Source organism: Odocoileus virginianus, unplaced genomic scaffold, assembly GCF_023699985.2.
Source record: "Odocoileus virginianus isolate 20LAN1187 ecotype Illinois unplaced genomic scaffold, Ovbor_1.2 Unplaced_Contig_3, whole genome shotgun sequence".
In the NCBI taxonomy this organism is placed as follows: domain Eukaryota; kingdom Metazoa; phylum Chordata; class Mammalia; order Artiodactyla; family Cervidae; genus Odocoileus; species Odocoileus virginianus.
The window spans coordinates 1,318,431-1,332,255 of record NW_027224320.1 but is presented as its reverse complement, the minus strand read 5'-3'; the positions used below and the strand labels follow the sequence as shown (position 1 = coordinate 1,332,255).

Here is a 13,825-nt window from a genome sequence, read left to right as displayed (position 1 = left end):
AACAGAGGGTGAGTGGGGTCCTGCCTGGGTGTGCAGACCAGGGGGCCACCCAGTGGGAAACGCTGCCCAAGGGGCAAGGGGCCCTGCCCGTGACCCGGGCCGGCGGGGGGCAGGAGGGAGGGCCGCCAGATTCCAGGCTCACGCAGCTCCCGAACCCAGGCTCAGGGCGCCCCTGCCCCTTCTTCCTAAACCAGGAGACCCCCCGGGTTCAGGGCAACCCTGCCCCTTATCCCTCAACCTGGGACCCCCCGGGCTCAGGGTGACCCTGCTCCTTCTTCCTAAACCTGGGGACCCCTCGGGCTCAGGGTGACCCTGCCCCTTATCCCTCAACCTGGGGACTCTTGGAGCCTGGCCGGCCTGCCCCACCCCCAACCAGCCGCCCCGGCGGCCTGGGGGCGGCGGGTGTGACCCTGGGGGCGACACTGCTCCCCACGGCCTCCCCTGGGGACACTCTCCCAGGGCCAGGCTGGCCTTTCTCACCGAGCGCCAGCCCCACACAAAGGCACAATGGGCCGGAGGCCGCTGGCCGGGCTGGGCTCGGTAATCAGGGAAGAATGTGGCCGTGCTGTTTCCCAAGGCCGGGCCGTGGGTGCCGCCCCGACATGGCCATCAAAGCCGCCAAACTGCCTCCAGCTGCTGGAGTGGCTTTCATGTCAGGGGCCAGCCCGGGAGAGGGGCCTCCACGCTGGTGGGCGGCCCGCACCCTCCAGTGGGAACCGAGCCCTGCAAGTGGCTCGGGGTCACCGGCCCCCTCGGCGGCCCCCCTTGGCCGGCCCAAGTCCAGCCATTCCGGCCATTCCTGGGGTAAGCAGCTCTGGGCAGAGCTGAGACGCCGGGGCCGGGGTGGGGGGCTTTGTGGGGGTCACATCGTGGGTTGACGGGGGCTGGGGAGCTCAGAGGGACACAGGGACCTTGAGTTCAGCTGGAGCCCCACTCTGGACGGGGTGGGTGTAGCTGAGGCCGCTCAGACTGGGCTGGGGCTGACCTGGGCCAAGGAGTGCGGTGCGGTGGAGCGTGGGAGGCAAGCGAGCTCGGCGCGGGGCGGGCGGGCGGGCAGGGCAGAGCCGCCTGAGGACTGGCACCCCTGGCTCCCCGCCTGTCGAACCCCGACTCGGGGGGATGGAGATTTTGGATGCCTCCTCCAGGAGGCTGGGCTGCTCACGTGCGCTCTCAGCCTCGAGCTTGGTGGGCTGGGCAGAGGGGGCCTGGTTTCCCTCCTTTCCCTTCCTGCTATGGACCCCATATGTAAACAAAGATGCAATTTGCTTTAAAAAGATAAGGTGATTAAGCTTTTATCAGACGTGTGCTCCGCTGTCCCTGTGACAAAGGGAATCGGGGAGGGGGCTGCCACAGGCCCATCCAGGAGCGGCCCGTCTGAGGCTCCCGCACTCCACGGGTCCACGAGGCCCTTTGATGGGCGGAGGCGAAGCAGTGGGCGCCCGCACCCCTATTTTGATGTCTTAATGTTGCCTAATTCCTCCTTTAATTTATATTAAGCTTCTTAGCAGCAATGATGAATTCTTCAAAAACAAAAAAGGACCCTTTGCAGAAATCTTCCCCACACTGTGTAAACTGAAATTACAATGCAGCTAAGGCTCTGGCGACTGGGGGTGTGTGGGGAGGGGAAGCAGGGTGCCGTGCGGAAGGAAGGACTTTGTTTTAAGGGGAAAAAGAAGACCATGCTGAAGTAGGAAATGACTTGGTTGTAAGCATCAGACAGAGGGTGGGTCATGGGGGTGGCCTGGGCAGAGGCGCCCGAGGTTGCCTGGAACAGACACAGCTGGTGCGGGGCTGCGTCACCAGCGACGGCTCCCGCCCCCCTTGGCCAGGGCAGGCGTGACAGGGCTGTTCCTGGGCTGCAGCCTGGAGCCCCAGGCGGGCCTTGGACCCTGCCCCGGCAGTGGGCGCCCCAGCGCGGGGGTGGAGCAGGCCCGGGACCGGCCTCCTGGCACAAGCCTCCAGGCTCTTGGGCCAACTCCTTCTCTGATCTGCCCTTGGGTCGGCAGCCAGAGATCCTTCCAGAACAAAGACCCGAGCACCCCTCTCAGAAATCCTCAGCCACTCCTCAGGCCGGCGTCCAAGTTCTCCAGCCCGGCCGTGCCAGCTGTCCCTGCACACCTGTGTGCCCACGCCTTCGCCCCTGCCAGGCCCCTGCCTTGCCCCCCATCCCGGCACAGCCCCCATTACCCCTGCCCACCCCCCCCCCCCGACACACAGAGCAGTCCTGAGGCGGGCTGGTGTGCAGAGAACACGCACACACACACACACACGCACGCTGTCCGCACGCCCCCAGCGGGGGACCCCGGATGCAGGGCCACTGCTGTGGACGCTCTGGTCAGCTCCTGGCAGCCGCGCTGGCCTCCCCTGGCTCTGAGCTGGGGGTTCCTGGGTCGGGACGAGCCAGCTGGGGGCACACACCCGCCGGCCCTGCCTCCAGGAGCCCACACTGCTCACAGACCCTCCTGCGGGGGCCTCCTCCACCCACAGCCCTCTGAGGCTGGCGGGTGCGGGCCCGGGACCCGGCGGCCCCACCAACACAGTCCCCACCGGCGAGAAAGCTGAATCTGGACACTCACTCCCTAAACGCGTCCACTGTCTAACAGCAGTTAATCTTCAATTAAAATACCTAGAGCAGAAACTGTGATAACTGGTTTAAAAGGTAGAGCTTATTGACAATAAAAGTCTTCTTCATACTGCTTTTCTTAAAAAAAAAAAAAATTCCACGTACTAAAAGTGTCATTTTTATGAGTCGGGGAAAAAACCTCATCCGGGGTAACGAAGGGGCACAAAGGCTGGTGTGGTCGGCTCCAGGGCCCACGTGTGGCGGCCTAATCGTGCATCGGCCCCAACTCCAACGTGGGCGGGCAGGCACCGCTGCTGCAGTCCCGACTGCCACGGGGGCTTGGGGGTGACAGCCGGGTCCATCCACACTCCCGCCCGGACAGCAGGGGCCCCGGGGCCCAGCCTCCCTGGCCGGGGCCGAGCGGGCTGGCCGGCTCTCGCAGGCCCAGGGCAGGCAGGTGTTGGGGGGACCAGCCCTCACCCCAGGTGTCCCAGCGTGCCCTCTAAGGCTGGTGGTATGGTCAGTGCATCCCACGGCATGGCTCTGACAGTCATCCGCCGCGTGACTGCAAGGGTCACCAGGGGCCTGGCACGGGCGGTGACCCCTGACTCTTGGAGCCACATCCTGGCTCCCCTGCCCACACGTCACCTGGTCACCGCGTCTGGCCTGATCTCTGTTCCTCTCTCCGCTCCTCCGCCCTGGGTCAGCCCTTCCTCCTGGAGCCAGGACCCCCAGTCACCTCCGATCCTGCCACTCAGAAGGCACCCCGTGCCCCACCCAGCGTCCCCTCGAGCCCCATATTCTGGGCGGCAGAGCCAGAGCTCCTTTGCCTGGAACAGCCCTCCCCAGGACGTCTCCCCGCCCCCTTCAAGTGAAGCTCAGTGCCGCCGCCTCCGAGAAGGCTCCCACGCTGGCCGGGCGCAGTGGCCCCGTCTGTGCACAGGCAGAGGCGTCTGGGGCTCCTTCCTGGGGCTCGTGTTCTCATCAGAGATGGGAAGAAAAACGGCAGCCCGGGAGCAGACCGCCTCCACAGCATCTCTGAACTACCTGGATGACCGAGCCACTTTCAAACCCAGGCCCCTGGACACGTGAGTCTGCATTTCCAGTCGGTCTCAAAGAGCCTGAGGGCCAGCCCCCATGGCCGCACTGGGCTCGGTGCCGCCTGTTTCTGTCACCAGCGCGTCCCTGGACGCACCTTGTTGGCGACTGGCGGTGCAGGCGCTGGGAGAGCCTTGGCCTGCGTCTGGGCTCAGGGCTGGCTGCACCCCCCACGCAGGCACGGCACCTGGAGGGGCACAGGCTTGCCCGTGGGGCCCCCTCACAATCGACAGCGGCGGCCAAGGGCCCAGTCGTGCTGGGTCAGCCATGTGGCCGCAGAGAGGGCCTCCGCCCCTCTATGCCCCGTCTCCTCACCCCGGCAGGGCAGTCACAAGGCCCATGAGAGCTCATGGGACGCGGAGCACTCAGGACAGCGCCCAACAGCAAGCGCGGTCTACACAGCGCGGAGCACGGATGGGCACACCCCATCAGCCCCGCCGGGGCCCGCCAGGCACGTGTGACCGCACACAGAGCCGGGCTTGCCCTCGGCCTGCACATGGCATGTGTGGACCTCTCTGCAGGGCACACCCGTATCACTGCCGTGGGGAGGACGGAGCCGCAGCAGAGAGCCGGGGGCCCGCGAGGGGCAGGAAGGAGCCGGGGGCCGTGTAAACCCACCCGCGTCGGCCCGGCAGGCGGCAGGTGCCCAGCGGGACCCCGAGCCCGTCCCACTCTGGGCGCCCTGGGCCGGACTGACCGCCCTCCCACGGGCCGGGGCAGCAATGGGGACAGGAGTGAGCTCCTCTCCCCTCTTCTCCGCGTCCAGGCTCACCCCAGCACGCTGCGAGGGTGCGCGGGGAGAGGGCAAGAGTTGAGAGGCAGGAATTCATGAGTGCAGAGAGCGGCCGTCTTTGGTGGGGTGGGGGCGGGGGCTCCCTTTGCCAAAACAATAATTAATTTTTTTTTAAAGCAGCTACAAAGCCATGATTAAGCTTAGGGCCCTAAAACAAGCCCATAAAATCGAAAAATATTTATCTGGAAGGGTGGCAAGTCCAATAAAAGTTTTATGAATGTTTTACAACTGCCCTGTCAGGAAGCTGGCCTCTCAGTCACCCCCCTTCTATGAAAAAACAACACACACATGAGTGCACTCACGGACACAGACACACTCACACGGGCACAGACACACTCACACGGGCAGAGACTCACACTCACACGGGCACAGACTCACTCACACGGGCACAGACTCACTCACACGGGCACAGACTCACACGGGCACAGACACACTCACACGGGCACAGACACACACGGGCACAGACTCACTCACACGGGCACAGACACACTCACGGGCACAGACTCACACTCACATGGGCACAGACACACTCACACGGGCACAGACTCACTCACACGGGCAGAGACTCACACTCACACGGGCACAGACACACTCACACGGGCACAGACTCACTCACACGGGCACAGACTCACTCACACGGGCACAGACACACTCACACGGGCACAGACTCACTCACACGGGCACAGACTCACTCACACGGGCACAGACACACTCACACGGACACAGACTCTCAGTCACGGGCACAGACTCACTCACACGGGCACAGACTCACTCACACGGGCACAGACTCACTCACACGGGCACAGACTCACTCACACGGGCACAGACTCACACTCACACGGGCACAGACTCACTCACACGGGCACAGACACACTCACACGGGCACAGACTCTCAGTCATGGGCACAGACACACTCACACGGGCACAGATACACTCACACGGGCACAGACTCACTCACACGGGCACAGACTCTCAGTCATGGGCACAGACACACTCACACGGGCACAGATACACTCACACGGGCACAGACTCACTCACACGGGCACAGACTCACTCACACGGGCACAGACACACTCACACGGGCACAGACTCACTCACACGGACACAGACTCACTCACATGGGCACAGACTCACTCACACGGGCACAGACACACTCTCACGGGCACAGACACACTCACACGGGCACAGACTCTCAGTCACGGACACAGACTCACTCACACGGACACAGACTCACTCACATGGGCACAGACTCACACTTACACGGGCACAGACTCACTCACACGGGCACAGACTCACACGGGCACAGACTCTCAGTCATGGGCACAGACACACTCACACGGGCACAGACTCACTCACACGGGCACAGACACACTCTCACGGGCACAGACACACTCACACGGACACAGACTCTCAGTCACGGGCACAGACTCACTCACACGGGCACAGATACACTCACACGGGCACAGACTCACACTTACACGGGCACAGACACACTCTCACGGGCACAGACTCACTCACACGGACACAGACTCACTCACACGGGCACAGACTCACTCACACGGGCACAGACACACTCTCACGGGCACAGACACACTCACACGGGCACAGACTCTCAGTCACGGGCACAGACTCACTCACACGGGCACAGACTCACTCACACGGGCACAGACTCACACTCACACGGGCACAGACTCTCACACGGGCACAGACTCACACTCACACGGGCACAGACTCACTCACACGGACACAGACACACTCACACGGGCACAGACTCACTCACACGGGCACAGACACACTCTCACGGACACAGACTCACTCACACGGACACAGACACACTCACACGGGCACAGACTCACACTCACACGGGCACAGACTCTCACACGGGCACAGACTCACACTCACACGGGCACAGACTCACTCACACGGGCACAGACTCACTCACACGGGCACAGACTCACACTCACACGGGCACAGACTCACACGGGCACAGACTCACTCACACGGGCACAGACTCTCACACGGGCACAGACTCACTCACACGGGCACAGACTCACTCACACGGGCACAGACTCACACTCACACGGGCACAGATACACTCACACGGGCACAGACTCACACTCACACGGGCACAGACTCACACTCACACGGGCACAGACACACTCTCACGGACACAGACTCACTCACACGGACACAGACACACTCACACGGGCACAGACTCACTCACACGGGCACAGACACACTCTCACGGGCACAGACACACTCACACGGACACAGACTCTCAGTCACGGGCACAGACTCACTCACACGGGCACAGACTCACACTCACACGGGCACAGACTCACTCACACGGGCACAGACTCACACGGGCACAGACTCACTCACACGGGCACAGACTCTCACACGGGCACAGACTCACACTCACACGGGCACAGACTCACTCACACGGGCACAGACTCACACTCACACGGGCACAGACTCTCACACGGGCACAGACTCACACTCACACGGGCACAGACTCACTCACACGGGCTCAGACTCTCACTCACACAGGCACAGACTCACTCACACGGGCTCAGACTCTCACTCACACGGGCACAGACTCACTCACACGGGCACAGACTCTCAGTCACAGGCACAGACTCACACTCACACGGGCACAGACTCACACGGGCTCAGACTCACTCACACGGGCACAGACTCACTCACACGGGCACAGACACACTCACACGGACACAGACTCTCAGTCACGGGCACAGACTCACACTCACACGGGCACAGACTCACTCACACGGGCTCAGACTCTCACTCACACGGGCACAGACTCACTCACACGGGCACAGACTCACACTCGCGGGCAGAGACTCACACTCGCGGGCACACACACAGGAGTGTGGACTCACATGGGCACACACTGGCAGACGCACATGCTCAGACACCAGGCAGACCTCCGGCCTGCACAGCTCCTGCCGGCTGGGGGCTCCTGGCTGGGCCTGGGGCTGTGGGGAGAGACCCTGAGCCTGGGTCCAGGCGGCGGTCAGGCCTGCACCCTCCTCCCGAGCCACAGGCCTGCCGGTGGCTGTAGGCTCTGCCCTTGGCAGGCAAGGACCTGACCCCCAGTGGGCTGCGGGGAGCATGGTTCCCTCAAGGTCGGCCCAGGGCCACCAGGAGGCCAAAGGCTGCCAGACATGTCCTTCAGGTCCGGGAAGCAGGGGGAGCCTGGTCAGGGGAAGAGACGGGCGGCCCAGCCTCGGGGCACGCGGCCAGGGTGCCCAAAGCAGCCCCGCTGGCGCTGGCGGCAGCTCCACCCTGAGCTCGTGGACGGAGGCCCGGACGACCCCCCGCTTGGGGCTGAGCCCTTCATCACGGGCTGGGTCACATGGAGACGGCACTTCCCCCACGAGAGCCCCGCGTTCCTCCGCTCCCAGGCCCCAAGGTGCTCTGACCCCCGTTACAGACGGGCAGTGGATGGCGGCAGAGATGGGGTGTAGCAAACAGCAGTCCAGCCTCCGCTTAAACGCTGGGGTGTCCCCTTGCCCCCTGCCCTGGTCTTCCCGTACAGCCTGACACTTAGGGCCGAGCTGGGCCTCCAAGAGGCCAGGCTGAGGACGCAGCTCCGGAGCCCACCGACCGCGTCCTCCGCGAGGCAAACCCGGGAAACGCCCACCTGAGCTTAGATGGGTGGCGGGCAGGGGGGTTGGTGGGGACCCCTCGGGGATGCAGCATCAGTGGGTCCCTCCTGCGAGACCCAGGCTGGAGCCACAGAAACAGCGGAAATACGCCTGTGCCTGGGACGCGGCTGCAGGAGGGGGCGCAGGGGTGTGAGGGTGGGGGCTCCCGGTCGGGCTGGGGGCAGGGCTCAAGCATCTCGCTGGTTTCGGGGGAGTCTCTTCTGATCTTGCTGGTTTCGGGGGCGTCTCTTTTCTTCTTTGTGGCCAAAGATTTTCCAGGGTTAAAAATAAACTTTTTTTTAGAACATCAAACACTGGTTAAAGGCCAAAGGGGTGTGGGGGTCCACTCTGTTAGGGGCCATCCGTCCGCTGTGGATGAGGAGGGAGCGGGCTGCTGCCCCAGCCTGTGACGCTGCTACCACACGCTGCCCGAGTGACCCCAGAGGCCACGGACTCATCCCTGACCCCGGGGACACAGCTCTGCATCCAGCAGCTGGGAGGAAGCATCGGGCGCTGTGGGGACATGGAGGGGCTGGCCCTGGCCAGGGCAGGACAGGGAGAGGACAGCCCTCGGCCCCAGCTCTTGTGTGCTGGATGGCCTCCCAAGCGGCCCCGGCCTGCTGGGCACAGGAGCCCCGGCACAGCCCGCGGGGTGACCAGGGACCCGGCCGGGCGCGGGGCCAGCAGATGGTTTCTGTCCATGGGGCCGTGTTTATGTTAATTGCAGATATTTTTACCGTATTGTGTTACTCCATCCATCTTTGTGAACGGTCCGTCTTGTAAAATTCTTTTAATGATGTTATTTTTTCTTGCCTATCTTCATCATCTACAATTATTTATAATATCATTGTCTTTGTTTCAAATACTGGGTATAAACATTGTTGTAACAGTTCTTCGATGGGGTTCATATAATTTTTACAATTGCTTAGAAGTGCTTCACTGGCCAAAGGCGTGGGAGGCGGGCCATTCTTCTGGGGAGGAGAGGCACCCCAAGGCTCCTGCGCCCTGTGATGCGTCCCCCGGTCAGGACGCTCCGGAGAGGGGGTGTGGGGCTGCCTCGGGCCGGGACCCTGAGCTGCCGTCCCCACAGACAGAGCCAGAGCCCCAGAGGCCCGCGGGCGAGGCGCCAGGGAGGGATGGTTTGCTTCCCTTCACGGGGGTTTTCTGGATCTCAGCGCCCCCCGTCGCCTCCCTGCGGCCCGCTTTTCTCCCTGCCAGGCCGCTTTCTGGAGTCTCCTCGGCCGGCCAGGGACAGGACCTGGTGGGAGGCTGCTGACCACCTGGGGATCCTCCTGGGGGTCCCTGCACCGCAGGGTCGCTGCCCTGATGCAGCCGGGTTTGGCCCGGGTGGGGCTTGCCTGGGCCTTGGGCAGAGGCTCTCCAGGCCGCCGGGACTTCGCGGGGGGCTCCCCAGGGGGTGTGCAGCCTCCCTGAGCACCACCGCCACACACCGCAAACCCTGGCCTTCTCTGCTCAAACGCGCAGGGGCGCCCTTCTGGAGTGCGCCCACTTCCCTCCCAAGGCTCTCATCGAGCCCCCAGCCCCCTGCGCTGCCCACCAGCCAGGACCGCCCACCCGCTGTCCCTGACGGCGCTGCCCTAGATGTGGGGCTCGGGGCCCGTGGGCCCTGCCCTCGGTCCAGCAAAGGGTTACTCATCCTTCCAGGTGGGAGGAGCCCGCGACCCTCACTGCCTCCCCGGCTTCTCGATGGTGGGGCCCGGGGGCAGCAGGGGCTGCCTCCCATGACCCTGGGACCCCCGTGGCCCCTGGGAATGTGCTGAGGGTGGCCCGGGTCCGGGCTCGGTGCAGGCGTCTGAGCTGGGCGGGTGGTCTCCGTGTCTTTGGCCCAGAGTCGCGCACGCACCCACGAGGCTCGTTCAGTGAACGCCACGTGCCAGAGAAAAGTAGAGAGGACCAGAGCCTCCCACAGTCTCCCACCGCAATTCTCTGCAGGACTTCCCTCTTATGCGGTCGGGCGATGCTGCTGTGTGCAACTTCGTGTTCCGAGTCCTTTCAAAGGTGACGTCAGACGTCAGCCACGCTGCCCCCGCCTGCTCCGGACACAGCCCCCTGCGGGGGGACCGGCTTCCCCGGGAGCCCCAGGGCTCCTCCGGGGACGTGACGCTCCAGGCCGGGCACGGTCCTGCTGGCTCCTGCTCCCGGGAGGGGTCCTTCCAGGCGCCCCGGGTGCATGGGGGGCGGAGGCGGACGGGGCGACTCAGCTCGCGCACAGCGAGTGTGGCGTGGCGCCATAGGCGTGCAATCTGAGGAGCGTGAGTGTTCAGGACACTTTTCTTTTCACTGTTCCCTAAGGATCAAGTTATTTTAAAAAGTTGGGAAGAAAAAAAAATTTGGGAAGAAAAAAAACCCTCAGAAAAGACCCATCTTACAGATGAGGAAACTGAGGCTCAGGGAAGCTAAATGTCCAGCCAGGATTTCAGGGCGGGTCTGATAGACTGCAGGCCCTTGCTCTCTGCAGGAGCCCTGCTTCCTGCCTCCCGGGCTAGCAGGGCTGGGAAACCGGCTCACACGCAGCCTGCAGTGTTTCATAAAGGCCAGCCTGGCCCTGGGGGGCTGGTGCCCCAAGGGGGCTGTCCCAAGCACAGATTCCTGAGGGTGCCCGAGAATCCACTCCAGGCACTGTGTGCAGGCGGGATGCGGTGTCTGGGGTAGTGTGTGTGGGGAGGGCACATCTTACAGGAAAGAAAACAGTTTTATTTCAAACCCAGAGGGCCGGCGCGGCCCAAAGGCCCATTGTGTGAAGCCTGCGGGGACATGACCACACCCGTGACCAGGATGCCAGGCCCCCCCACCCCGCTGGCACCAGCGTGAGTTTCCACTTTCCGCACACGGTCACCTGTGCCGCGGCGGCCTCCGCCTTCCCCCATCCCTCCGCCTGCTCAGACCATCGTCCAGGGGATGCTTAGAACGTGAAGCCAGTCGACACCTGCCTCTGGTGCCCCCAGGCCCCCACCCCGGGCTGAGCCCACGGCCAGGCTCCGGGTCCCTCAGAGACACCATCTGGAATCCGGAGAGGGTCACCGGGTGCCAGCGATGTGGAGCTGGATGGGGGGGCCCTCGTCACCACCGGCAACGTCCCCCACCCTCACCACCCGCGCAGGGGGGGCCTCGGCCTTCTGGATGGATGCGGCCCTTTGCAAGGGGCAGTTTTGTCAATGCGGGCCCTTCAACCGTGAGCCCCCGGACTTGGGGGAAGCTCCTCGGGTGTCACGGGGAGGGGCCATCCGGCAAGCCCATCCCGCTTCAAGGTCTCGGGGGGCAGTGTCCACGGCTCCACAGGGCGCGGCTCCCGCACTACAGCTCACTGCGGACAGGTGGCCCTGATGCCCCCGCGTCGGCCCTGAGGTTCAAGCAGGAGTCAAGGGTCGCAAGGGCCAAACCCAGCCCAGAGACAGGTTTCCTGAAGTTCAGACCGTTCCAGGCTTTCATCAGTAAATTCTACATAAACTACATCACATGAAGACTCCCGGGCCTGATTCCCGTGGAGTAGGAGCATCTCCCTCGCACCTGCAACCCGGCCTCCAATACCCGGCCTGGCCCTGTGGGCCGCACAGTCCCAGGTGAGGCCCAGCACACCTGGGCCTGGGGTGGAACGGGACACCCAGAGGGCTCCCCGGCCTCCTTCCCAGCCTGCGGAGCCAGCAGGAGGCCCATCCGCCACTGCAGGCCACCGTCCCGGCGCAGTGGGACCCCAGCAGCAGACGCGCACCATGACCCCACGGGGACCAGGCCCGCCTCAGACTGAGCGGGAGGCAGGGATGGGGCGGCAACTCCAACCCCAGGGAGCCACGCGCCCCCGGAGCTGCCGGTCACCCCCAAACTGCTGGTCAGAGCGGCTCCATGCCCCGCGCAGGCCGGGAGACATGCCCTGGGCGCTCAGACCAGACGCGGTGCCCACAGCCGCCGTCTCCAGGACCCGCTGGCTCTCGGGCACAGGGCGGTGGGAGCAGAGGCCACGGGGCCCTGCGGGCTGAGCCTGGCAGGGTGACAGCTCCCGCGAGTGTCAGGAAAGGGCTACACTCACCAGGGATGTGGACCTTGAACTTGCCGCTCTGTCCGAAGGCGCTATCGATGACCCCCAGCTCGCCGGTGGACAGGTGCACCCTGAGTCCCACGAACAGCTGGATGTTGGTTTCCTTCTTGAACAGGGAGCGGCCGATCACGCTGTGGTCGTCCAGCACCTGCGCCCACCCACCCGGGGAGAGAGTCAGTGCCGGGGGAAGGCTGGCCGCCACACGCACGTGCGCTCAGCCCGCGTCACTGCTGATGATCAGCCCCCCTGCCCCACCACCTGCAGGGACACGCAGAGCTGACGGGAGCCCACAGCCATCCCGCCCGCCCGTCCTGGAGCCGACAGCTCCTCAGGAAGGCCAAGGGGGTGCCGTCCACTCCCGAGCCCATCCCATCCACACTCTGGTCGCCTCCCAGCCCCAGGCCCCCTGCCAGCTCCACTCCACAGCCTCTGCAGAGAAGGGGGAAGGGGTGTGTGTGTGTGAGCACCAGCTCTACCAGGCCTCGGAGTGCCAGGGGGGCCTCCTCCTGCCCTCTGGGCCCCGGGCACGGCCTGGGCAGCACACAGAGGCAGGCCGTGCAGCCAGCGGGGACCTCCTCCTGGGGCCCCGTGAGTGAGGCTCAGGAATATCGCACTTCTGCCCACGATGCCAAGTTTTGGCCAAGGACCCGGGTGGGCTGCTCTGAAAAGCAGAAACTGCCCCATTTACCCTAAAAACCTTTCAGAAAAACACACCCTACCCTGCTAGATTCACCAGCCAGATACCAGGCATGTGCGCCCCGCCTCCCCCGGTGACGGGTGGACGGGCCACGGGCCACGCGGAGAGCCGTCGGCCTCACCCCTACGGGAGCTGCTCTGTGCCCTTGTGATCGCAGACCCGGCCCTGCCCTCCGCGTGGCAGCGGCAAGGCTGTGTGAGGGTGTCCCGGGCCCGCGGCGCGTGGGCTGCAGAGAGCGGCCGCTCCGACCCCAGAACCGGGGAGTCCGGGTGAGCGAGCGTCACCAGCCTCGGAGGGCGAGGGTTCCTGTCGCCTTCCGCAGGCCCCCAGCTGCAGCCCCCATGGAAGGGCCTGCGTGAAGCCCTGTCCCAGCCTCGTGGGGGGCCCAGTCAGCCAGCAGGGCCAGGACAACAGCCAAACAGACCCGTGGGTCTGGACCAGCCGTGCGCGTCCCCCCCCAGGGGCCGGTCCCAAGCTCAGCCTCGCTGCTGAGGCTGCTGGCCGGAGGGGGCCCCTCAGAGCCCCGCGGGCGCACAGGCTCTCGTCTGCAAGGGCTTTCCCGAGCTCAGGGACAGCGTCCGAGTGGCTTGCGGATGTGGAGCGGGGTGACAGCAGGGACAGAGGCCCGCTGGGAGCCCCGAGGGGCCAGGGCAGCCCCTGCACCCGGAACACAGCCTCCAGCAGCGACGGGCTGTGGCCGTGGGTCCCAGCAAACCTCTGCTGCGGGACTGGTGCTCACTGACCCCTGGGGCCAGATGGTGAGGCCTCCTGCAGGTGGTGGGCAAGCTCATCTCCACACGCTCCCAGCCTTAGCGGAGCCCTCGGGGATCAGACACCAGCCTGTCCCACGGGGAGGCCGGCCCCCGTTAGTCTGCCCTGGGATGTTGGGCAGGGATGGCACTGAGCCTCGGCACTGAGACGGCTCCGGGGGCTGCAGCGTCCACCAAGGACC

The 13,825-nt window shown here is 64.5% G+C and overlaps 1 protein-coding gene across 1 annotated transcript in view; it reads right to left on the bottom strand.

The window, feature by feature from the left end:
* The window catches only part of EEFSEC (eukaryotic elongation factor, selenocysteine-tRNA specific), a 113,990-nt gene that overhangs the window by 2,610 nt on the left and 97,555 nt on the right, over positions 1 to 13,825 (bottom strand). The window contains exon 6 of the mRNA XM_070463474.1: positions 12,168 to 12,324. Within this exon, the coding sequence (XP_070319575.1) occupies positions 12,168 to 12,324 (157 nt within the window). The remainder of the gene's footprint in view (positions 1 to 12,167; positions 12,325 to 13,825) is intronic.